The sequence below is a fragment of the Dendrobates tinctorius genome, unplaced genomic scaffold (genome assembly GCF_039654945.1).
Source record: "Dendrobates tinctorius isolate UK_male_01 unplaced genomic scaffold, ASM3965494v1 ptg000038l, whole genome shotgun sequence".
NCBI classification, from domain to species: Eukaryota; Metazoa; Chordata; class Amphibia; order Anura; family Dendrobatidae; genus Dendrobates; species Dendrobates tinctorius.
In genome coordinates, this window is record NW_027361706.1 from 27,743,729 (window position 1) to 27,770,913 (window position 27,185).

The window sequence follows — 27,185 nt, forward strand, 5'->3', positions numbered from 1 at the left end:
ACTGCAGGTTATAGGCTTGTCGGAAGAGGTGGGTCTTCAGGCTCTTTTTGAAGGTTTCGATGGTAGGTGAGAGTCTGATATGTTGTGGTAGAGAGTTCCAGAGTAGGGGAGATGCGCGAGAGAAATCTTGTATGCGATTGTGGGAAGAGGAGATAAGAGGGGAGTAGAGAAGGAGATCTTGTGAGGATCGGAGGTTGCGTGCAGGAAAGTACCGGGAGACGAGGTCACAGATGTATGGAGGAGACAAGTTGTGGATGGCGTCCATCAGACGTGTTGGACATTATTTTTGGCAGGGTTTTTTGCGGATTGCAGCCAGCATCTTTTCTGTCCTTTCCTATCTAGTTAGTTGGGCCCCATCGTTTGCTCAGCCTGTCTTTCTGTCTTTGTTTGTGTTTTCATCTGTTTTTCACCGACAATACATGTTGGGGGCTGTCTATTGCTTTGGGGTCTGCTCTGGGGCAGTTTAGATTTCCCCTTTCTTTCTTTAGGCTTATTTAGCTCTCCGGCTGTGACGAGGGGTCTAGGGCACCGTAGGAACCCCCCACGGCTACTGTTAGTTGTGGTGACTAGGATCAGGGGTCTGCAATCCGCTAGCTACCAACCTCTCCGGTTTTCTGGACTTAGCTTGTGTTTTTTTTTTTCCTCCTTCGGTGACTCATTCATAACAGTGTATGCTGCAGGGGAAGAGTTAACTTTTTTTCTGGTTTACTTAGTGTCCTCCTAGTGGCAGCAGCGTAACACCCACTGTCTCTGTGTCCCCCAATGAATGGCTCGGAGAAAAGTATTTTACGGTGAGTACACAAAAATCCCTATTTTAATTCTTATATCCTCAGGGAAACCTGTTTGATTTCCTGCGATTAACCGGCTGGAGAGGATCGAAGGTGCTGTACTTTGGTGATCATCTTTACAGTGATCTGGCAGTAAGTACCCAAACTTCACAATGCTTACACGTTCTTTTTGCCAAAATATGTTTTTTGGCCATTTTTATTAAACACACTCATTTTAACATGACAAAATGAGAGCCTGAGACAATCACTAGACCCACCCTAACTGGAAACCCGCCTGCCCCCAACTCCTACACCTTGTATCTAGACTAGTTGTGCTATTGGATGCTTTTCTTGTGAGTAACAGTATAGAAGGTTACGAATAACAGAATATTATAGGTAGATGGTTGACCCAGCTTAGGGGAAGGAATTTTTTCCCTATGGAGAAAATTGGCTTCTACTCTGTGGGTTTTTTGCCTTCTCCAGGATCAACAATGCAGAACAGCTGCACTAAAAATAGGCTGAACTAGATGGACATAAGGTCTTCCTTCAGCCTTCAAAACTATGTTACTATCTACCACCATTGACTGCTGGACCTTCACTTATTCAATCTTTGTGACGGTTCAGGCCCAAAATCCAGGGGAGGTGCAGTAAGCTAGGAGATCTCTATGTGCCGGTCCACCACTGCCGTACGGTAGAGGTGCTTTAATCGTGGTCCACCGCCACCGAAACCGCCCTTACCGGGCCACCGAAACCTCAGAAAAAGAATAAGTGGGTTAAGTAGGATTTTGTTCCAGGAAAAAGTACATCTACATGCCCCTACCTATAAACTCCTGCATCCCGTCACACAATCTATGGCCTAAAGTCCGTTTTTACTCCCTTAATGAACCTATCCCAAGGTGAATCAGAAGACCCCTTACTACACACACACAAACCAATTGGTGCTAGCCACTACACAACAGGCAACATCTTAATCATGTTTAAATTGCTACCATTATCCCCCAATTTTTACCCACTAAGGTCACACAGACTCCCTTATACCACCTTAGGGCTATGACATGGCCCTCGTCACCCATTTTTTGGCTACTATGACACCGCCCTTAACATTATTATGGGAATCTCCCCTATTAATTGTATCTTACTGATCGGCACTAGTGATTTTTGTAAAGTAGTGGTAAATCTAATGAACGCTCTTGTGTCTGACCCCGACTTGTGTGCTCAGGACCTCATGTTGCGACACGGCTGGAGAACTGGAGCCATCGTGCCCGAATTAAAGAACGAAATCCGGATTATAAACACCGAGCAGTACATGCACTCACTGACCTGGCAGCAAGCACTCACCGGGCTGCTGGAGCGGATGCAGGTCAGTGGAATCCTCCAATATTTATTGTACCGCACCACGGACTATGTCACCTCTACATGTGACCAAAGCACGATAATCTGTCATAGTGTACGGGATCTGTTCCTGAGATTGTGATTCACCCATCTGGGTTTTATGACTTCAGTTATGAATAAATATATAGTAAATGGATCGCACCTCAAAATGGGTGTAAAAGCAGTAAAATGTTGTTTTATATAGATTTAAAGGAATACGTCAAACATTCCAATATTTCCATGTATAGTCCCATTCCGACCTTTTTGGCGTTGTTGCATTTATCATTCTAGACTTATCAAGATGCGGAATCCAAAGAGGTTCTTATGGAGTGGATGAGAGAGCGCCAAGAGTTACGGTAAGCTGTAATGTTGAGAAGTGGGACATGTCCCAGTTCTGGTTTTGGTGCTGGTCTAGGACATAGACCGGTATCGCCAGGGGTCACCTGTTGTAATGAACACTCTCATGCGACTTCAAGTTGCACAAATGTTTTGTGTCGCCTATCTTGTCTGAGAATTGCTGCAGAAATGTCCCCGTGTAGCCGCAGCCTTAGATAGGATTCTGTCCTTACGCTGGTTCACGCCAAAAGAACAAGATCGATAGCGCTAGAAACTCTTCTAGTCCATAGCTCTCTGTGCTCCTGTGGATATATGATAAACCCCTGTTTACTTATGTTACTTTTCAGAAAGTGCCCAGGAAGGCTGCACGGGATACTTGCTAGATTATGGACCATTGTCCATTCAGATTCTTATAAGAATATTTCTTATATGCAATGCAAATGGGTTATACCTGTCCAAAAATCAGGGAATAAGGGAGACCTCCTCATAGACAGATTAACCAGGTCAAGTTCAGGGGTTTTCCAGTTTTGGAAGACCTCTGTCTTCTGGCTTCAGTTTGTTTAAAAAAACAAAAAAAAGGGCTTTACTCACGCTCCCTGGGTCAAGCACGGAGTCCTCACTGATGCTGTTGTCTGAGGGGCTGACGTCACATCGACAGCGAGGCAGCCAATCAACGATCTCAACCATCAACTCTGTCAGGGCTGCTGTGCTCCACTATTGGTTGCAGTACTGTCGACGAGATGTCAGCGTGGCAGACAATTACGGATGCCAGGAGCAGCGCTGGAGACTAAGCATACAGACTGGGGAGAGTGAGTAAAGCAGGGCTGTGGAGTCGGAGTCGGTATAAAATGGTCCGACTCAGACTCCTAAAATATATAATAAATTGGTTACAGTAGTTCAATGCAGAATGTGCTGAATATTTTTTCATAGGAATTTGGGAAAGTTATGAAATGTCCTATAAATGGCTGTTCTATTCCTGATCTAAGGCTACATTCACACAGCGTTTTTGCTGCGTTTTTTGAGGATACGTTTTTCAGCTGCAAAAGCAGATTAGCTTTTTAAAAAACCGCATCACCTGAAAGGTTTTTGAACTCATAATGTTTTCAATAGCAAAAGCAGATTAGAAATCTGCTCTATTTATCCTTATCTGTCTCCATATCTTATCTGTACCAAAAAGAACGAAAGCCGGGTAGCACACAGACTAACACTCCTTTTTTTTTTTTTTTTTTTTTTTTAGCACCAGTCAGGTACACCTCATAGCTGCCCAAAAGGACACCCAGGACAGGCATTGCTTGTCTTCAGTAACACATCAACATCAATTGATAGTTGGAATAAATACACTGCATTCATCACCACATCTTCTTAAGGTGCAGGCTTTATTTTCAAGTGTAGGGGTGTGCAGTATAAGGTTCTGCAGCAGCTGAGGTGTGCAGTATGAGATTCTGTCGAACAGTATGAGGTTCCCTGCCCTCCTAGTTTTGATCCTGGCTAAAATCGTTTCTTATAGATATGGCGAAACCTCAGGTAATCCTAAATGAAGGTCAATGGACACAGGTGGCTGAATTGAAGGAATTGCTTAATCACCTATTTACAGTGACTAAAAAATAACAAGCTGAGGATTTAACTCCTGTCATTTTCATAAGGGAGTGGAAGAACTTGCTATTTTCCCTGTCCCAAAGAGGAGATTTAATCGCAGATGGCATTTCTGCTTCAATGAAACGGAGAGAGAGACAGCTATTGGAAAATAAAAATTTTCTGGCAGCTGTTTATGTGGACCCAAGTCATCGTATATTGCTTGATGATCAACAGCTTACTAAAGGAAAAGAAGCTCTGACTGAGGTAGCAGTTAGGATGAGTGGCCTACAGGAGGACTGCCAGGCGCAAGAGGACTTGGGTCCTGACAGTGCTACTGCTGCCATATCTTCATCAGATGAGGAGTTTGACTTTGACAAGTATTTGGATGATATGGAGCAGGCAAAGCGATGCCGCAAGGAAAAAGATTTCACTCCGTCTCCTATAGCAAGCAGATTGACCATATTTCAGCAAAATGTTTAACTTGCTCTCAAAGAAAAAGAAAAATTCAACCGTTCATCAAAACTGACTGTGCATGAGGCAATTCCTTTATACCTGGAAATTGTTAGAAATGTTGCCCATGGGACTGCCTATGGAATAGGAAGGACAGTCTGAGTGCTCCCGGTGTCCCTGTTCTAAATTGACTAACATCGACAAATACAGGCATCACTTGGACCCATCCGAACTAAGGATTTATCGAGGAACCCTCACAAAACGACATCAGGCCACTTTGAACTTATTTGACCAAGAAATCACTGAGATTAGTGCCCATCAGGCCAGACCGCATTGCCGAGGCCTATCGGGCCTGCCAAGCCTGACCCCATCGGGCCTGGATTAAATCAAGAAGATTCTGGAGAAAATATCACAGCATTCCCCCAGGCCTAAACCGGCCCCTGAAGGAACTTATATCTCAATTTTACACAATTTGGGACTGAATCTACAAAGTTACAGCCTCTGGTGCATTATCCTCCAGGTGCTCCCACCCACACTGCGGCTTCCCCAGGGGCCCCCGCGACGGGGAGAAGAAAAGAGGTCAACCGGCAAAAGACCCTCCGAGACCCAGGTTCCCCCCCACCACCATCCATGGTAAGGACCGCTCTGCTAATAAGCAGAAAAAAGGCACATCGTAGCTCACTGAAAGAAAAGCCACTGCGCAGGCGCACAAGTGTCTGCCCCGGCTGACAACCCCGAACGCCGCAGGACAATAGCTGCAAACCGGGGGTCTAGTTATCCACCGCCCGCAGCCATTACAGGGCTCAGAGGGACGCAACTTCCCCGCCAACCCGTAGAACAGAGCCGCCCGTAGCTAAATTAGCTTACAAGGAGCCCAAAAAAAAAAAAAAAAAGGGCATGGCAGCAGCCGAAGCAGGGGTCCAAACATACACCGCCCGCATCAACTATCGGCCTTAGAGAGACCCGATTTCCCCGCTAAACCATAAAACGGAGCCTTCCACAGCAAATTCAGCTCACAAGGAGCACGAGAAAGGGCCGTGACTGCCGTGGAATCTGCTGCCGCGCGAACGCGGCTAGGCTTACCTGAGCAGCATACAGGCGCAGTGATTCCGGCTGACAACCCCGAGGGCACCAAGGTAATAGCGGTTCACAGGGGTCCAAATCCTTACCGCCCGCAAACACCACCGGCCTCAGCGAGCCCCGATATACCCGCCCAGATATTACCCCCGGCAAAACTCAGCCTGCATGCTCCCCGGCAATAATTGTCCACATCTGAGGAATCTGCGGCCGTGAGTGAGAGGCTAGGTTTACACCAAAGATAACACAGCTGACAGCGGGAGAAGCTGCAGAAGTTATATAACAACTGAAGGCTCCCCTCTGTGCAGATTGCAGACGTGCTCGCACCCTCCTCCCTCCTCCCCCACACAGGCTGACAGCTCTAGGCAGAGCAGCCTAATAGTGACGCTGCAGAAGCCAAAAAAAGAAATAAATAAAAGCCTCAGAGTCTGCACCAATCACCAGGGGGGCTGAATAACCTGGACACCACTATTAAAAAAGAATTACTATTAACACCGCCAGATCTCACCTAGTGGCCACATATATACAGGCCCTCATTGTACAAATACATATTAACGCCCAGAGGTCAATACAGTAAAACAAAGACTATCAATTAGTAAAGAAATCTTAACCTTACACAAAGGTCTCACATTGCGCATCAAATAAATAATTTTGATATCTGACCCCCATCTTCACTACCTTCTACAAAAGTCTTAAACCACTAAACAAAAAAAATACGCCTTGTGGGTCCCCAGACACATGCAGATACTAAATTCAGTATCTCTACCAATCTACCTTCTCTGTAAAGTCTGATCTGCGATCTACATTGACAAAATGAACCAAAACAAACAAAACAGCCTAAAGCAAAACAAGACATCTGCCTCCTCCTCCATACCAATCAGGACCGACAAGGACAAAGGGTTTAAATCACATCCTTCGACTGATCTAACCAACACGACCAGCCCTACTAGGTCCAGAACCCCTCATAAAACAACCACCATCATGGACACATCAGTCTCCGCAAAAAGGGGGAAACCAGGGGCCTGGAGCGAACAATTCTCATCTCTAAATGACCCCATAAATAACTCTGAAAATGAAAACGACTCATGGTCCTCATCACCAAACCTTAGCCCAGATAAATCCAGACCAAAATTGGACACTTCTGACAAAATAAGCCATGACACTATTGAGGCCTATATGGTCTCCCTGGTGGACAAAATAAATAACAACCTTAAAATCACCCTGGAATCTACCCTGGAATCACAGATGAAGATTTTCAAGTCGACATTCGAATCCTTCAATCAAAAACTAGAAAACCATGAAGCCAGGATCGCATCCATAGAAAGGAAAACTGAGGAGACCCAGGATAAAAACCAACAAATCAGATCGGAACTCACTCAACTGAAAAGCAAACTAGCGGATCTGGAAGACAGAAGTAGGAGGAACAACATAAAAATCAGAGGGATACCTGAATCTGTCTCCCCTGGCAAGCTAGAAGAATACGTCAAAAAGGTATAAAAAAAAAAAATCGACCCAACCCTGTCACCCCAAGACACAATAATCGACAGAATACATAGGCTGCCGAAGCCTGCCCACCTGCCTAAGGACCTTCCAAGGGATACTATCCTTCGGATTCATTTTTTCCACATTAAGGAACTGATTCAAATCAATGTCAGAGACAATGGCGGATTCCCAGAACCGTACTCACACCTTAAACTGTATACAGATCTCTCAAAGGCTACTATTGAGGGTAGGAAATCATTCCGAGACATCACCACCCCACTAAGGGACAACAATATACAATACAAATGGGGATTTCCGCTGAAGTTACTGGTTCACCACAACGGCAAAACCACGGCCCTGCTCTCCATAGAAGATGGCAACAGATTTCTTAAAGCCCTGAACATCAAACCCAAGATCAAGCCTGCTTCATTCCCGGACGTCAAGACGACCACCTGACCACTCGTCTCATATGAAGCCTTTTATTGACCAGGTTCATTAGTGTTCCACATTGCTTTATCTGTTAACATATGTTTTCCTCTCTTTAGGCCCAAGTTTATAAGAGGCCTGTAAAACTAGGCAAGACTAACATTGTAACATTTTTCTTGTTCACGTTTATACCCCATGGACTATAGGTTCGTTCGTCCGATTCTCCATCTACTAGGTCCAGGATGCCTATCATCTTTACCACCAAAGAGGACACCGGGGACACTCTTCCACAAACTTTTCCCCTAAGGTTGAGTAGAGTCCGCCGGTGCGACCTACTCCCAGTGATTCTTGCAAATTTTTGATTAAGTTTGCCATTGTTCTGTATATATCATTTACTTTGCTTTTTTCATCTTTTTTCTGTTTTGCAGTTACAACAAGTGTTCATCTATACACTTATCCATCTGAACCCAAGACTCTCCTAATGCTACAACATCTCTGGTAACCACAACAACTTTGGCACATTCTCTCCCAAAACAGTACTTACTGAACATGAAGATCAGCTTGGCCACTTACAATGTCAGAGGACTAAACAGCCCCAGGAAACGGTATGTAATCCGTCATGAGGTTAACAAACTGGGCTCTGACATTGTGTGTCTCCAAGAGACCAAATTCAAACATGACACACACCCCAATTTCTCACACAAAAATTTCCCACATACCTTTGAAGCATCAGGTCCGAAAAAAAAGGCGGGAGTACTCACGCTAGTTAAAAACACTCTCAATTTTAAACTTATCGAAGAACTCAAGGATGACAAGGGACACTTCCACATCTTAATTTGCACTATAAACGACTCAGTTCACACTATTGTAAATGCATATGTTCCTACTACATGGCAACTAAGGTTCCTGAATAAACTGCTCAAAAAAATCAATCAAGTTAAAAAAGGTTCATTGATACTCTCAGGCGAATTCAACATGGTCCCTGACGGAAAGATGTACTCCTCAGCACCAAATAGGCACAAGACAAAGTCACTCAATAGCTGGATGTATGGCAACGAGTTATTTGACATATTTCGTTGTCTAAACACCACCTCCATTGAATACAGTCACTTCTCAGACCCCCACCGTACAGCTTCAAGAATTGACTTGATCTTAACAGATGTTTTTTCTCTCCCCAAGTTCATATCAGTTACCATACTGCCAAAAACAGTATCCGACCATGCCCCAATAATAGCAGTGTTCACAGAAGGCCCAGCCAATAACAAACACTTCCTCTGGAAATGCAATTCTTCAATATTAAATGTCCCACACAAACTCAGAAATCTCTACAGCAATAACAAACTACTTCAAGGAGAACGAAGCAGATCTCTCTAGCCCTTACACGTGCTGGAATGCCCACAAGGCAGTGTTGAGGGGGGTTCTGATTCGGATCTCTTCAAAACTAAAGAGGGAAAATAGAGAAAAGATATCAAACCTACAAAGTCAAATAAAAATTAAAGAAACCCTCCTAACCAACAACCCCAGCTCATGCCACAACAGCCAATCAGAACTCTCCAGGCTCAGGCAGGAGCTTAGGGCACTAATCTTCTCGTTTTACGATTCCGCAATTAAAAATAATTCAAACAATACCAAAATTTAAACCGTCCTTCCAGTTATATGTCCAATAGACTAAAAAACCTTAGACGCAAGCATAGAATAGATACCATCACATCCCCCAAAAACACGCTCCTGTCCCACCCGCAGGACATAGCAAACTCCTTTGCAAAATTCTATGACGATTTGTACAATATAAATCGGGTTTCCCCACAATCTAACCCCACGCAGTCAGACATTCAAACATTTTTGGCCTCGGTGAACCTTCCAAAACTAGAAAAAGTCCACATGGACTTCTTAACTGCCCCTTTCACAGCAAAGGAAGTTTTAGACATAATCAGCCGTTTAAAATCGTTCAAAGCCCCAGGCCCAGATGGGTTCACGAACGACTATTACAAAGCTTTTGCCAATATTCTAGCCCCCCAACTCACTAAAATCTTTAACACCGCTTCTAACACCGGGCACTTCCCAAAGAAAATGCTCGAAGCCACCCTTGTCCTAATCCCCAAACCAAATTCAGACGTAACTTCCATGAAAAACTACAGACCAATATCCCTAATTAATACGGACATCAAAATTTACGCAAAAATCCTTGCAGACAGACTAAACTCACTCTTACCGAAACTAATAGACAATGACCAGACAGGTTTTGTCATCAATAGACAATCAGTAGATGGCACAAGAAGGCTGATAAATCTAATAAAACTAATCAATTCAAGCAAAATTAAAACCACAATAATCTCATTAGATGCGGAAAAAGCTTTCGACCGCCTAAACTGGGACTACCTAACCGGCACCCTCAAAAAATTCGGCTTCCAACAAGAATTCATTACCAGTATTAAAGCTCTCTACGCCAATCCCTCAGCCAAAGTCTATGTAAATAATCACCTCTCAAATCCCTTCCAAATTACAAACGGCACAAGACAGGGATGTCCATTATCCCCTCTATTATTCGTCTTAGCCATGGAACCCCTAGCCCAGTTAATCAGAGAAGACCCCGACATACAGGGTATAAAAGCGGGACCTAAAGACTACAAAATAAGCTTATTTGCTGACGACATAATCCTTACCATGTCAAACCCGGCCAAATCCATTGAAAAAGTGCAAGACTTGTTGTTGAAGTTTGCCAAAGTGTCCTACTTTAAAATAAACGAGCTAAAATCAAAAATACTCCCTCTAAACCTAGAAGATACTCAGATCGAAACAATCAAACGCCTATGCCCCTGGAGCTGGGCATCTGAGCATATCACATATCTGGGACTAAAATTTTCAAACAATATTTCCTCCCTAATCCCACTTAATATGAAATCTCTAAATGAAACCATCTCGAAAGATATGCTCACTTACGGCGAAAAAAACCTTTCATGGTGGGGTAAAATCATCACTTTTAAAGCATACATTCTCCCCAAAATACTATATCTTTTCAGGTCGCCACCCTTGCCCATCTCTACCTCTTTCCTAACGAATTTACAAACCAAAATCAACAACTTCATATGGGGAGGTAGGAAGGCAAGGGTCGCCACAAATATTCTCTACAATAACAGGAGATTCGGAGGAGCTGGCTTGCCAAATATATCAGCATATTATTTCTCTTTTCTAATTAAGCAAAGCCTTCCTTGGTGGCAACTTCCCGACCCTCCAGCGTGGTATAATCTCGAATGCGTACTAAACAACAACAATTCGCCTTCTCGCCTTATACTAGAATCAATTCTCCTCAAAAAATACCATTCACCTTCACATCCCATCTTTCGTGCTACACTAGACGCATGGAAAGTACTCGCCAAAACAAAAAGAGGCACCAATAACAATAACCCACTAAGATCCCTCTCACTTCACATCATCACCTCCCTTTTCGACCAAGAATTAGCTCCTATCTGGGCCGATCATGGCATCAAGAAACTCAAAGACCTCCATGGAGAACATTCTAACATCCCTTTTAGTGTCATAAAAGATAGATTCAAGGTCCACTCTTCCTCGTTCTACGCTTACATTATTTTAAAAAACCTCATAGCAAAATTCATGAAAAAAAATCCGAAACCCCCAGAACCCGTCATTAACCTTTTTAATAATAAAAACCACAAAATTTTCTGGAGTGTTTCATACATCTATACGTGGATTAACAAAAGCTACAAGTTTGTTAAAACAAGCAATATAATAAAATGGGAGCAGGAACTCAACCTGAACCTTGACATGTCGGATTGGGAACATGCCTGCTCAATCTCCTTGTCCGCTACCATGTCGATGTCCCTCCAGGAAACACACCACAAGATTCTCTCCCGCTGGTATCATACCCCAGCAAAACTATCAAAAATCAATCCAGAATACTCCTCACTATGTTGGAGAGGATGCGGACATTACGGAAACCTACAGCATATGCTCTGGTATTGTCCACTAATTAAACCTCTATGGAGAGACGTGTCCCTCCTCATTAATTCTCTTCTTCCCAAGCCTATTACCCTCTCCCCACAGCTAGCCTTATTATCCCTCAACTCTCAAGACATAAACCACTCACTCCTCCCCTTAATCATCCACATCCTTCTAATCACTAAATGTTCCATTGCCTTCCATTGGAAGAGACCTGATGTCCCCAAAATCCAAGACATAAAGGAACGCATATCACTCCACAAGTCCTTTGAATTGAAAATAGCCACTGTCAACAATAACTTCGACAAATATACAAGTAAATGGTTCAGATGGATCACTTTATATCCTTTAAGTTAAATACATATTGTATCTGTGGTTTTTTTTTTGGTTTTTTTCAAGACAACTGATTTAAGCTGTTGATTACTGCTCTGTGGAGTTACTGGATTCACTTACATGACTGCATAACTTACTGTTTTGATTCACAAAATGTTATATGATCAGGAGTTTAACAGGATCACTTGGTCCTTCCCTTTTCAACCCTCTCTCCATCCCCTCCCCTCCCCACCCCTTCCTTATTCTCCCTCCCTATTATTGTTGAAAATCCTTCAATAAAATTATTTGGAAAAGAGATGTTGCCCATGTGGTTACAGCTTTGCCTCCAACCCAAGTTAGTGTAGAGAGGTTGTTCTCTGGCCTTAAAATTATTAGGTCAGATTTTAGGTCATCTATGAAGGAGGATCTGATGGAGGCAATTCTATTTCTTAGAACAAATTCATAGACTGCACAAATGTTATTTAGTATGTTTTTGTTGAAAACTGCTTTTTGCCACTTACATAGTTTATTACATAGTGTTATATATATATATATGTAATCAATATTACATAGTGTATTACATATTTACAATTTATTAGTTTTTTGTGTTCTAAAGTTGTATTCCAATAAATATATATTATGTTCTATCTAAATGTCTTGATTATTGTATCATAAAAATGATTAAATGTCTGAAGTTCACATTGTACTACAATACATTTTTCACTTAAATATAAGCAATATATGTTGGAATGGGAGTCATGGAGTCGGAGTCAGTGGAAGGGAAATTGAGGAGTCTGAGTCGCAGGTTTGGGTTACAGACTCCACAGCCCTGGAGTAAAGAATTTATTTTTTATTTATTATTCTTTTTTTAACAAACTGCACACTGGGCCATGGGTTTTCTAAAACCAGAAAACCACTATAAAGACACAGGGGAATGCAAGTAAGGTAAGATTTTTGATAATTTTGCGTGGAGTGTATAGATATCAGTTTCTCTTAGGCCAGTTTCACACGTCATGATATTTCCAGGAAAACCAGATATCAGTGTCCGTGTGTAATACTTGTGGCATATGTGTGGCAACCATGTACTGCATCACATGTACCAGCGCCTGAGAAGCAGCGGTACAGTTAGCACTGTTCCCCGATGCTGAAGACTGCTCTCATCATTCTCCTCTGCTCTGCCGGTGACTAGCACAAGCAGGGGAAAATGTTGAGTTATATTCAACTGATTACAGCGAGAGCAGGCGGCAGCTGATGGGACTACCACTCCCAACAGCCTTCACCTGCTGATGCTAGTAACAGCGAGAGCAAGCGGCTTCTGATGGGAGTGTTCATTAGCCACCGCCACCTGTGCTGTACATAAATAAACCAGCATGGGTTCCCCTACATTTTTGTTAACCAGCCAGGCAAAACTCACAATTAATTAAATAATTTAAAAAAACAGCAAGGGGTACCCCCCATTTTTGACAACCAGCCTTGCTAAAGCAGACAGCTGGGGGCTGACATTCTCAGGCTGGTAAAGGGCCATGGATATTGACTCCCCTCAGCCTAAAAACAGCAGACCACCAGAAAAGGTACATCTATTAGATGGGCCAATTCTGGTGCTTGGCCAGGCTCTTCCCTCTTGCCCTGTAGCGGTGGCAAGTGGGGTTCATATTTGTGGGGTTGATGTCACCTTTGTATTGTCTGGTGACATCAAGCCCACAGCTTAGTAATGGAAAGTCATCTATAAGACACCTATCCATTACTAATCCTATAGTTGTATGGTAAATAAAGGAAAAGCCAGAATAAAGTCCTTTAATTGAAATTAAAACAAAGTCTTCCATTTTTATTTAAAAACTAGCTGTACTACCCGGCTTCGCCCGGGTTAATAACTGCTGTTAGCAAAATAGAATGTGTTAACAAAAATTTATTCTGCACACAAAAACCACAAAACAAATAGAAATAGAAGCTGAGCTGTGATTGGTTGCTATTGGCAGCCTGATAAATCCCCAGCCAACAGGAAGCCCTCCCCCCTGGCAGTATATATTAGCTCACACATACACATAATAGACAGGTCATGTGACTGACAGCTGCCGTATTTGCTATACGGTACATTTGTTGCTCTTGTAGTTTGTCTGCTTATTAATCAGTTTTTTTATTTTTGAAGGATAATACCAGACTTGTGTGTGTTTTAGGGCGAGTTTCATGTGTCAGGTTGTGTGTGTTGAGTTGCGTGTGGCGACATGCATGTAGCGACTTTTGTGAGATGAATTTTGTGTGGCGACATGCGTGTAGCAACTTTTTGTGTGTCGACTTGCATGTGACAGGTTAGTGTAGCAAGTTGTGTGCAGCAAGTTTTGCGCATGGCGAGTTTTACACGTGGCGAGTTTTATGTGTGGTGCATTCTGAGTATGTGCAAGTTTTGTGTGAGGCAACTTTTGCATATGTTGCAACTTTTGTGCATGCGGCAATTTTTCCGCGTGTGCAAGTTTTTGCGTGTGGCGAGTTTTCCATGAGGTGAGTTTTGCACGTGTGGCGAGTTTTGCATGTGACGAATTTTGCGCGTGGCGACTTTTGTGTTTCGACTTTTATGTGGCGAGGTTGGTGTATGTGTGGTGAAATGTGTGCTGAGGGTGGTATATGTGGTGAAGCAAGTGGTAGTGTGTGGCGCATTTTTGTGTGTGTGTTCATATCCCCGTGTGTGGCGAGTATCCCATGTCAGGGCCCCACCTTAGCAACTGTACGGTATATACTCTTTGGCGCCATCGCTCTCATTCTTTAAGTCCCCCTTGTTCACATCTGGCAGCTGTCAATTTGCCTCTAAAACTTTTCCTTTCACTTTTTCCCCATTATGTAGATAGGGGCAAAATTGTTTGGTGAATTGGAAAGCGCGGGGTTAAAATTTTGCCTCACAACATATCCTATGACGCTCTCGGCGTCCAGACGTGTGACTGTGCGAAATTTTGTGGCTGTAGCTGCAACGCTGCGGATGCCAATCTCGGACATACACACACACACATTCAGCTTTATATATTAGATAGTTATACTCACCTAAAGCCTAATTCCACAGAAGCCCTCATTCTCTTGTAATAAAACAAAAATAGAAAAAATAACAATATCCCTCACCTGTCCGACGTTCTGTCCCATGCCGTAATCCATGTCTGGGAGACAAACAGTTTTCAACCTGGATGGTTCTAAGATTTGTCCGTCCAGGCCGATAACCACTGATGACTGAGCTGCTGTGAGCTCAGCATTAGTGAGCAGCGGTGATCTCATCGAGGTTACGTCCAGTCACTGATGCTGCGTTCCCAGCCGGGCTTAACTGCGGTGACCTCAGCACTCTGAGAAAAAGTCAGTGAGTTCACTGTTTGATCTGAGATGAACTCACCGAGCTGAACTCACTTGAATGGGTCTACATGTTTCAGTGTCTCAGGTACGTGTGAAAACTGTAACCACACATACCGGAAACATTGACATGTGAAAGAGGCCTTATGTTGTAAAGTGCAGTGGTTTCTTAATCCTTACCCATCAGAGCTTCCCCCCCCCCCCTTTTTTTTTTTTTTTTACTATATCTAATAGTATGGGCGTCACTAATAGGCTGTAAGCCAGACACTGTGCATTACCTGTGTGTGAACAGAACCCTATACAAACCGCTTTTGTGCATTTTAATAATAAGCAATCACCCCTTTCATGAATTGGTATATTTTGAGTGGTTGTCTCATCACTATTTTGCACCTTTGTTGTTGCCATCATGGTTTTGCTGCATTCTGAGAGTGCGTTAGTTCTGAGACCTGGGCAGGTAATCCCTGCTGGCCCTTTTTTTGCTGTATTCTTGAATATTTGGAGGATTTTTAGTCCTCTTTTTGTGGCGTTGCTATTAACTTTATGCATATAGCAAAGGAAAAGAAAATCTTTTTGGCTCTTACCATATTCCCCACGTGGAGCAGCACACCGCCAGCCACAATGCATGTTTCGCATGGGCTTTCTCTGTGGGCTCAGAAAAGGAAGTAATATTGGTAAGAGGCAAAAACATTTTCTTTTCCTTTGCTATATGCATCTTTAAACTCATTTTACATATACCTTTGAGCTGACAATATTTTTTTTGCTGTGCATCTCTTAAATTTATATTGGCATACTTGGCTTATCAGTTAGGATGCATCTAACAAGGGTGTTACGGTACATCAAAGCACTGGCACTTTATATGTAGTATTATTCCTGGTTTATTTTCCCACCCCTAATATTTAGTAGTGGATGAGCATGTCCTTAACACCTGAGTCTGACTATTGACCTTGTCTGTACTTGTGTATTTTTTATGCATATTCTCTAACACAGGGTTCCCTAACTTCAGTCCTCAAGGCCCACCAACATATCATGTTTTCAGGATTTCCTTAGTATTGTAGTATTGCTCAGGTGATAATTGCTTCACCTGTGCAATAGAAAGGAAATCCTGAAAACATGATGATGGGCCTTGAGGACTGGAGATGGGGAACCCTGCTCTAACATCTTTAATAAACTGTGTCATATTTATAGTGGACTATTGACGCCATGTGTTTTGTATTTGACCCCCCTATTTGCAGGATGAGCCCCCACATAGTCCCTATATGCAGGACGAGCCCCAACATAGCTCCCTATATGCTGGATTATCCCCGACAGCTCCCTGTATACAGTATGAGCTCCACATAGCCTCCTATATACGGGATTAACCCCCACATAGTCGCCTAAATACCAGATTACCCCCACATAGCATCCTATATACATTATCCCCCAAATAGTATCCTATATACAGGATTAGCCCCCACATAGTTATGTGGGGCTCATCCTATATACAGGGGGACTATGTGAGGCTCATAATGTACAGTATGTATGGAGGCTCGTCCATAGCTCTGGTCCCCGGGGCTCCACTTCTTCATATGCTAGTGTGTACATGCTGTCTGATCATGTCTTTGCGCTAGCATTTCACAAGTTGCAAAAATGGATGCAAAATGGAAACTACATAAGAGAAACTTTATTTTCACAGATTAAAAAATAAAACTTACTGTGTTAGCGTGCCCTAATACAAAGGTGATACTTAAAAACCATATATCTTGTTTTCTAATATTTGTAGAAGTCATGAATATATAATGTGATATTATGACACGAGTGAAAATATGCCAAAAGCTCAATGTTTTTCTGGTACATGATTTTCGATGGTCTGTATTTACAGGTCTGTTACGAAGAACCTCTTTAATCCCCAGTTTGGCAGCATTTTTAGAACTTTCCACAACCCAACATACTTCTCTCGGAGGCTGATCAGATTCTCAGACATCTACATGGCTTCCATCAGCTGTCTATTAAATTATGATATCAATTTCACGTTTTATCCACGCCGTACCCCACTGCAACACGAGGCCCCATTATGGATGGATCAGCTATGCACTGGCTGCTTGAAGACTCCGTTCCTAGATGAGATGGTTCACATCCGATAACAGGCTGTAAGATTTAACAGGTGAGGAGTGCTAAGCTGGCGTCAGGAGATTTATAGGCCATGCAGTCCTCCTCTGGGAATTTAAACATGCAAATAGCCTCTTCAGAAAGGAAAATTAATAGAACTCTAGGGGCATCTATTGGAAATAGCAACCCTTAAAGTCAATATCAACCCTTTTTACTTAGGATAAGAAGCCAAACCAGTCGCTCCATTTGCAGACACATGTTTCAGAGTGTTTGCCCCTCCTCAGTGGAAAGCAGTAAGTCTGATTTGGCTGAATGAATGGCATCTGTGAGTGGAGTAAGGGGTAACTTCTCTGCTTGTGGAGAGTGTGCCGCGGTTTGGCTTTTTATTCTAAGTTATGTGGCAAGGCTTGATAAAGAGTCGATATTGATGTTAATTATTGCTACTTCCTATAGGTAGGCGGTAGAGTTCAAGTCGTCTTCCACTCCAAGAAGGCTATTTTCAAGAATAAAGCGTAATATAGAATCCTGTAGGGGGGGGGGGGGGACACTGATAAGAGATCAGACAGTGTTTCCTGCTTCCTCCTTCCAAATTGTTGTATCCAACAACATACAAGGGTCATGCTACTTATGGAATTCATAATAGTACCAGACAGCCTTGATGGTGATCGCCTGCTTTAATGGATGCACTTTTCCTTTCCAGGTTTTTGCAAGGTCTACAAGTCACATCCAGGCGGTATCCATGACTTACTGCAAATCTATCAAGACCTGCTTTTCAACAGTGGCTCATCATAGATATGGTAAATCAGATGCACTCTACGGTCAGGTTCACATAATCCATCAATATAAAGTTCAACTTTATTAAGCTATGGCACTTCCCATCAATACTAAATACTACTCCTTACTCATGGTAAAGGAAGAAAAATGAAGAGATCCATAAAATAATTTTATTCAATTATACATTAAAAAACAACCAATATCATAAAAAAGCAGAACACCTCAAAACAGGATCGGTAAGCAATCACAGCAATATCCCCCTATAGGTATTTCAATATAAAGATATAAATATATTCCCAATATTGTAGTCAGTATATAAATAATCATAAAATATACCAAATCTCTATAATAAAGTGCAGTGCAATAAATATTCAGAGAGTAATTCATATGATAAATATTTTGACTATTAAGGAATTAATCAATCAATAATTCCAACCTAAGGTAAGTACATATAAATATATACCATCATATAAATAGGGGAATCAAATACCTCTATTAGTGAATATAATAAACAAATCCAACCTATCGTAAGTATATAGGGATAGGTAACATCATGAGGGTTATATATAGGAAAATCCAAAAACCCAATCCAAGATAAATTCATATGGATAGATAACCCTTTAAGAACTAAAAAAAAATCCTGTATCCCAAGTAATAAATTATGCAGCAAACAATCAAACAACTGAAAGATTAGGTAGCGATTCACCTTGTGTGAGGCTGTGTGCACCGGCCTGGGACCCTGACGCACGTTTCACCGCTCGGCTTCTTCCCTTAGGTTGGAATTATTTATTCATTTTTTCCTTAATATTAATAGTCAAAATATTTATCATATGAATTACTCTCCGAATATTTATTGCACTGCACTTTATTATAGAGATTTGGTATATTTTATGATTATTTATATATTGACTACAATATTGGGAATATATTTATATCTTTATATTGAAATACCTATAGGGGGATATTGCTGTGATTGCTTACCGATCCTGTTTTGAGGTGTTCTGCTTTTTTTTATGATATTAGTTGTTTTTTAATGTATAATTGAATAAAATTATTTTATGGATCGCTTCATTTTTTTTCTTCCTTTACCATGAGTAAGGAGTAGTATTTAGTCAGGTTCACATGTAGTGGTGATGGAGAAAACTAAAACCAGCTGCTGCAACAAAGTGTGTAAGTGTAGCTTTGTTTGTGCAATGGTCAGCTATGAAAAAAAAAAATCTTCCGTATAACATGTTCTCAGATTTGCTTTCAACCAATATTTGCAATGTGCTTTAGGGTATGTGCACACGTAAGCGTTTTTTTCATGTTTTTACCAAAAAAAAAAAGCTTAAAAGAAGCATCCCATTCATTTTAATGAATTCTGCACTTTTTGTGCATATTGATACTTTTTTTTTTCCATGGAAAAAATGCATCGCGGTAAAAAACGCAGCATGCTCATTAATTTTGCGGAAAAATTCGCATTTCTAGCTATTTTCTATGTGACCGGGGACACTCTGGAAAAAAAACGCATAAAAAACCCGCGTTTTCAGTCAGGAATTTTCTGAATACACGTGTGCACATACCCTTAGAATATAAAAATGCAGCACCCACCAGAAATTATGTAACGCTGTGCAGAACGAGGCGGACACATGTTATTAAGGATGTGTAATGGCAAATATACGTTTGTAAGGAGGGCGGCAGAGAATAAGAGCCATTGATGTTGGTGCAGGTAACTTGGGAAGCATTACAGGTACTGCACATGATTTATACCAGGGGTGCACAACTTTTTTTTGGGCCATAGTGTTTGACAGCGCCATGTGTAGGAGAGTCTTAATTATGCAAAATGGCAGCTTTTTAACTTGTATGCAAAAAAAAAAAAATAAAAATTTTTTTTTTTTGTAAGAGATGATGACGACAGTACTGTATATCTCATTATGTCTTGTCATTCAAGCTATGTCTCTAAGTAGGATAAATAAAGCACAAATGAGAATGTGAAATAGTAAATACATTTGCAGCAAAGACAAACACTTAAAAAGGTTGTCCAGGAATCGGGATGGGTCATCCGTGTCAGATTGGTGGAAGTCTGACACTCAGCACTGCCGCCGATCAGCTGTTACAGTATTCTGCAGCGGTTTGTAGCATAGTCTACAGAGCTGGACACCGAACGCTGTGAACTGGCCTCTCTCAGGTACTGCAGTTTAGTTTCCATTTACTTGCAGCTACCCAACGGGGGCTTTTAGTGATGAGCAAGCACTAAAATGCTCAAGTGCTCGTTACTTGAATCTAGCATTTTTCCCAAAGACCCTGACAGGAGGGCTGGTGAGGAGCAGGAAGCTTGCTGAAATGGATGTAAACAGCATGGGGAAGAAGTCTGGATGCTTGTTTGACTCCCAGGTGACACCAAATTAATAATTAAAAAAAGATGATGTGGGGTTCCTCACATTTTTGATAACCAGCCAAGGTAAAGCAGACAGCTGGGGCTGATATTATCAGGCTGGAAAGGTCCATGGAAATTGGCTCCTTCCCAGCCTAAAAATGCCAGCACATAACCACCACAGATACAGATTTGGTGCATCACATTAGATCTAATGTGATGTGCTAATTATCTGGCTGCTGTGGGCTGGTATGTTTAGGCTGGGAGGGGCCAAATAACCACAGACCTTCCCAGCCTGATAATATCAGCCGCCTTCTGTCTTGTTTACCTTAGCTGGGTATCAAAAATGGGGCAAAAATTCTTTAAATTAACTATTTAATAGGTTTAAAAAAAGTTAAACACACCCTTTATTTCCATATGAAAGGCCCTAAAGTGTGCAACTTAATATTTAGGAGGGCGGGCAATAATTAATCTTTCCCTTCTATATCACCTTTCACTTAACTGCTTCCATAGAAGAGTGTGTGAGCATCACATCATTGGGTATCATATAAGACCCGATGACTTGATGCGGTTGGCGAATCACAATAATGCCAGAGCCAACATGGCCACTGCATTACCATGTATGGCAGGCAATCCCCACATGTTCATTGACTGTCCAACAAGCACAAAACATGCAGGGCAGAGACTCGAGCATTGCCCTCCAGCATCTGCGATACTCACTCCAGTATTGAGCAGCGGCGAGCACACTTGCTCATCACTAGTATCTGCTCAAATAATAATAATAAGCAGTGAGACTGGCATGAGGGTGGTGGATGGGGGCTGTAAGAAGCCGCTAAACATGCTGGGATGCCACAACCTGGAATTCCTGACCCCATTCCTATTTACACTCTGGTAACAATCGGTTTTAAGAATTTTTTTTAATCATTTGTAGAAAAAAAATTTTTTAGGGAAGGCTGCCAATTTTTTTTAAAACCCTTTCCAACATCGTGCGTACATATACGCTATTAACCAGTTAAATGCCACTGTGAAACGCTGACAGCGGCATTTTACATGCGTTTCCAGCAGTCGTGCTGGAAATACGCACACCGGTGATCCCCGTCACGTGATCGCGGGTCACCGGTGTGTTGGCATGACACCCCGAGGTCTCTTGGAGACCGCTATGGTTGTCAGTGCCAGCTTGCTGTGAGCGCCACCCAGTGGTCAGCGCTCATAGCGAGCAATTCTGCTACATACAGGCTATCTGATCATCGCCTGTATGTAGCAGAGCCGATCGGGTTGTGGCTGCTTCTAGTCTCCCATGGAGACTATTGAAGCATGCCAAAAGTAAAACGAAAATGTTTTTAAAAAAAAATTTAAAATATAAGTTTAAATCACCCCATTTTGCCCTATTCAAAATAAAACAATAAAAAAATAAAAAAACATACACATTTGATATCACCACGTTCAGAAAATGGCGCAATTTTTCTTCACCACTTAAATTAAAAATACCCTAGGCATGTTTGGTGTCTATGAACTCGTAATGACCTGGAGAATCATAATGGCAGGTCAGTTTTAGCATTTATTGAGCATGATAAAAAAAGCCAAACTAAAAACAAGTGTGGGATTCCACTTTCTTTTGAAATTTCACTGCACTTGGAATTTTTTTTCCTATTTTCTAGTACACGACATGGTAAAAACAATGGTGTTGTTCAAAAGTACAACTCATCCCGCAAAAAACAAGTCCATGGCCATATTGACGGAAAAACAAACAAGTCATGGCTCTGGGAAGAAGGGGAGAGAAACACAAAACTGAAAAAGCTCCGGTCATTAAGGGGTCAAATGATAGAATCACGGTGGCAGGTTATTTGCACTGCTAATTAAACATTATTATTTTTTTTTTTTTTTAAATGTTCATTTATCATTTTTGTTTATTTCACATCACTTGGAATTTTTTCTCCTGTACACTATGTGGTATAGTGAATGGAGTCTTTCTTCAAGTCGTCCTGCAAAAGAAAATAAACCCTCACAAGGATATGTCGACAGAAAAAAAAAAAAAAGTTATGGCTCTTGGATGAAAGGGGAAAACAAGACCAGCGCAAAAATGAAAATTGACCAGTCATTATGGGGCTAATGTATGCAGCTCATATTATGACATGCTGTGATTGTACCATTGTTAAAGGGAATCTGTCACCAGGTTTTTGTTCACCCATCTGAGAGCAGCATAATGTGCATATCTGCTGCAGATCTAGCGGTGCTCAGAAAGCTGAGCTCTGTGTAACCCGGCCCACATTGATTGGCAACTTTCTGGCTATGCTCAATCAGCGTGATTGTACACAGCTCGTGATTATCACTGGAGGATAAGTAAACTTGTTACCATGTCGTCCTCCATAAAGTGCTGCTGAAAAACAGTCATTTTATGAAAACTACAGTTATCAGCCCAGTAAGTGACACACCGCTGTCACTTGTGCAGTTTTCAGATTAAATGGCAAAAACCTTGGGACAGATTCCCTTTACGTCAGGAAATGTATTTATATTCACTGTAATAGGGTTTTCTTCAAATGCAGCATTTTTGGGGGGAAAAATTCATTTTACCGTACCAGCAAAATCTGTGAGATTTCAAAAATTTCATGCACACCCTTTTTTTTTTTTTTTTTGTCCTGACAGAGTTTGAGAACTGCAGCTTTTTGGAAATCTGCAGCATGTCATTTCTTTCAGCATTTTCACACTCGTAGAAAGCAATGAGAGCGCGCAAAAAGAAAGTTGTTTTTTTCCACCAAAACCTAACTTTTAAAACAAAAAAAAAAAAAAACCACAACGAAACCCACATTTTGAACACAGCACTTTGGCTGCTGAAAAAAAACATCTGGAAAAACGCTGCATATGAACAGAACCTAAGCATTCAGTGTTTTATCATGTAATTATTTACAAAAACTGCTTACTTTCTTGAAGTTTGAATTGGACGGAAAGATGCTGATCAAATAAACTGTAGTACCAGAATTACGCTAGGTATTGTGAATATGTCTAATGCCCTGAAGGCTTCTGGTCACGCCTGCTCATGATGTAGCCCAAACATATGTGACACCTTTTATTTCCATGTTTAAAGAGAACCTATCTCCAGATTCATGCTGCCCAGATCCCGGCTGCATCAATCAGAGACTGCAAGATTTTTCTCTGAAACATGCCTAGCACTTTCAGAAGGAAATATGGTTAGAACATCCAGAGACGGGACTACTGATTGCATCGGTAACAGAATTGGGGATTTTATCATTATTATTACTTTTTGTTTAATTATGGATGTATAAAGCAGATGCTGTATAGGTGTCAACAGTGAACATACAGGTAAAGTATGGATGGTGTAAAAACGGACTCAGTCATCCCTATGTAGATGAAAAATTATTTAGATTTTTCTTGACAGATATTTTTTTCCTGAACTGACAAATTCTACAAGAGCAGATATGTGAAGAGAGAAAAACATGGAGAGTGCAAAAGTACTTAAGTGTATTGTAATCTGTGTATGCAGTGTCCTTTGTAGCCATTGTCTACCGATTTCACCATTTAAAGGTTCTGCTTATATACTTTAAAGGGAATCTGTCACCAGGTTTTTGCCACCTAAACTGAGAGCAGCATAATGTAGAGACAGAGACCCTGATTGCAGCGATGTGTCACTTAGTGTGTTGCTTACTGTAGTTTATAAAATCTATTTTATCAATAAGAGACTCTCACTGGATGACTAGTAAACCTACTGCCATGTAGTCATCCTTTTCAAGAGCTCTGCATAACTCCACTCCAACCACTGATTGGTAGCTTTCTGCCTATGCACAGTGTACACAGAAAGCTGCCAATTAGTGATGTGGTTGGGGTTATACAGAGCTCAGTATTCAGAAAACTGCTAGATCTGCAGCAATGATTTGTGGTTTTAAGCAAAAGCTTCGCACCCAGTAAAGTTATGACATGGCTGGAATTGGCATCTCTGCCCCTATATTATGCTGCAATCAGATTAGGTATGAAAAACTGCTAACTGGTTCTCCTGTCATTGTGTTTCTTCCAAGTTTTTGATTTTTCATTAAAACTGCAGCAGGAAGAATATATGGTAAGAAACTATGGTTTATGTTAAACTCTTGTGAGTTTATAACATCAATTACCACTGTTACATGTGACGCTTCTTACAGCAGAATTTCTACTTTCCTTTTCTTTAATGCTCATATATTGTGCGTCGCTTTAAGGATAGAGCTGCCATAGTGGGTTGTATCTATCTGATCTGAGCTACATAACGTTGATGCGTCCTGAAGCCGCAGACACCACCATGATGCATTTTCATTGGATTTTATTGATACCCAACAGGGGTGTTTTGGGGGTTCATACTTTACTTTCTGTAGATCCCCGTATCACGCAATTCATTGTCAGCCATTTCTAAGATATATACACATATAGACTAATTTACAAATATTTATATGTAAACTTGAATGATACATTTTCTGTTCCATTGGATATCACCCTACACAATCCCCCGTCCACAATCTCGTTAGACAGGAAACTAAAAAAAAAAATTGTAAACGACGTCCGTTTTATTATCTCCGCGGCTTATTGAAGGATGTTGTAGGTGTCAGAGCTCTCATATTCGTCGCAGCACGGATCCTTAAAAAAGAATAAATACAAAAATTAAGGCGTTAATGGGTGTCCACCACTGTCATTCTTGCTCACTTTTTTTGTGATTGAGCTCTGATGAATAACACAGGACTACAAAAAAAAATTCAGGTTCCAAGGTGGTTTTTTTTTAATGGATTTAGGGTATTTTGAGGGGGCGGAATTGGTTCTAGTTTTGGACATAATTCATGCATGAAAATAATGCATTCCTCCAATGCGACTTGTGCGTGTGATAACAAATAGCTTTTGAGCAGTGTCTTAGGTAATGAAATATTTCATATAAATATTTTGTATTTCAATTTGTGGGCTTACAATGCTATAAAAGGCAGAATTCTTCTGTAATTGATTACCTATTAAATAGCTCAAACGGGAAGCAAAGTCATATTCTTAATCAGTACCATAAACTAAATAGAAAACCATTCAGACATCATGGTCACCAAAACTCACTGTATACGAGGGTAATTCTTGCCATTGACAGGGACGCTGCCTGCCAGATCATTGATGTTACTTTTAAACATCTGATTGACATGTTGTAAGGGTCTACTAAGAAACGACTTTTATGAGTTTTCTCTGGGTGTTGGAGCACGAGCACAAATGGTGATTGTTGCCATTGACAGACAACTTAGCTTGCTACAGTCCCAGAGGTTTTCTCACTCAATACTTTTATCACCTATCCACTAGGGCTAGTGAGCATGGAGTCTTAATGGCAATACTTTACCACTGCACCATTCATTGTCTATGGGATTGACAGCGATAACCAGTCATGAGTTCACATATCTGTCCTGCTAATACAGGGGATTTTGGGACAGCCAGCCAGTCTTGGAGTCACAGCAGCTGACCCCCAGTGATCAGACGTTTTACACCTATCCTGTGCATAGCTGATAAATGTATTTAAGGGGATAATCCACTACTTGACACTCATGACATCTAAAACTCGCTGTGTCCGGTGGCTGGATGTAAATAGTGTATGGAGCTGGAACAGCAACGCTCTGAACACTGTTTAGTGGCTGGATATAAACAGTGTATGGAGCTGGAACAGCACTGCTCTGTACAACTACTGCTCCTGAGTACAGCCGCTGAGCTTTTAGTCACCTCAATAGGAGCTGTGTTGCAGAGCTCTATACAGTAACCAGTGGTATGCTCCATAAACTGTTTCCATCTGACCACCACTGGCCTTATAACAACTGATCGTGAGGGTATGGGACTAAAACCGATTTGTTATTAATGACCTACCCCAATGGATCCGTCATCTGTGGACAAATTTTTTAACAATTGATGATCTATGCAAAAAATAGGCAAGCTGTACGAGATCAGTAATGGGAGATGAATGGGGACGGCTGTGTTCTGGCAACTGAAAGATTTCAGCTGATCGGAGGGGTGCAGGGTAGTGAACCTCCATTGATCTCATATTGATGACCTATTCTATGGAAAGAATCATCAGACATTAAATACCAAACAACCCCTATAAATATTTCTGCTAACAGGATATATGAATTTAGACTGGATCTGGTGTCCTCCAGGGATCCGTATCTCTGGGAAAATATAGCCAGCGCATAAACGGTGCCAGATGGGTCTGGCAGTTGCCTTTATTTCTTCCTAATTTTGGGCTGATTATAGACAGCGCTGTATGGACAGTTTTATAGCTGCTTTTACCTGCAGGTAATTGGTGGCTATTTCCAGCTTTACCTGGAGGAATACAGGACACTTACTGCGCATATTACTTATAATGCTTATATTATTCTCACCTCAAGCTGCTCTATGAAGGAGGTACTGGCCCCATACACTGGATTAGGGATGGACACCAGTGGTGGATTCTGTAAATCTATGTCATCATCGTCTGCTTCTTCCTAAATTCAAACACACAACAACTGGGTGACGTCCGTGATGGGTCAGATCTTATTTGCTGGATTGATGCCATATTTTACACAGTAGGACTCGCGCTTAAAAGCAAAGTCAGACAACAAGTAGAATTGCCCGTAACAAACAATCTGTATTCTGACCGATTCTGATCATTCTAAAACCCAATGAATTGTGAACGTTATTACAACACATGCCGAGACTAAGGGCTGGTGTAAAGTCTGAAACGCGTCGGCTGGATTACTCAGCCTCGACATGTGGATTATTAATAGTTTTGGAATAATAATGACTTTTATCGACAACACCCTGGACGCCGGACACCACCAGTGCCTAATGGACCCCAGTGACTTACAATGGGAATCTAATGGGTCCTGCCAAGGTGACTGTTGTGAAGGATATATAGCTCAATAATATTT

General features: G+C 41.5%; 2 protein-coding genes across 3 annotated transcripts in view; one reads left to right on the top strand and one right to left on the bottom strand.

Moving 5' to 3' along the window:
* NT5DC2 (5'-nucleotidase domain containing 2) overlaps positions 1-23,265 on the top strand; it is a 79,727-nt gene extending 56,462 nt beyond the window's left edge. Inside the window, exons 11-16 of one of the 2 annotated variants that reach the window (XR_012231898.1) lie at positions 834-920; positions 1,987-2,127; positions 2,430-2,494; positions 16,936-17,217; positions 17,863-17,959; positions 22,246-23,265. Coding sequence is in view for 1 of the 2 variants with exons in the window: in XM_073574321.1 (XP_073430422.1) it covers positions 834-920; positions 1,987-2,127; positions 2,430-2,494; positions 16,936-17,197 (555 nt within the window). In the remaining variant the exon portion in view is untranslated. Of the gene's footprint in view, positions 1-833; positions 921-1,986; positions 2,128-2,429; positions 2,495-16,935; positions 17,218-17,862; positions 18,122-22,245 lie in introns of those variants that run through there. The other variant, XM_073574321.1, reaches the window with a different exon arrangement.
* Positions 23,266-24,575: 1,310 nt separating this feature from the next.
* The window catches only part of STAB1 (stabilin 1), a 281,241-nt gene continuing 278,631 nt past the window's right edge, over positions 24,576-27,185 (bottom strand). Inside the window, exons 68-69 of the mRNA XM_073574319.1 lie at positions 26,658-26,759; positions 24,576-24,903 (exon numbers count right to left, since the gene is read on the bottom strand). Of these exons, the coding sequence (XP_073430420.1) occupies positions 24,850-24,903; positions 26,658-26,759 (156 nt within the window). The 3' untranslated portion in view covers positions 24,576-24,849. The remainder of the gene's footprint in view (positions 24,904-26,657; positions 26,760-27,185) is intronic.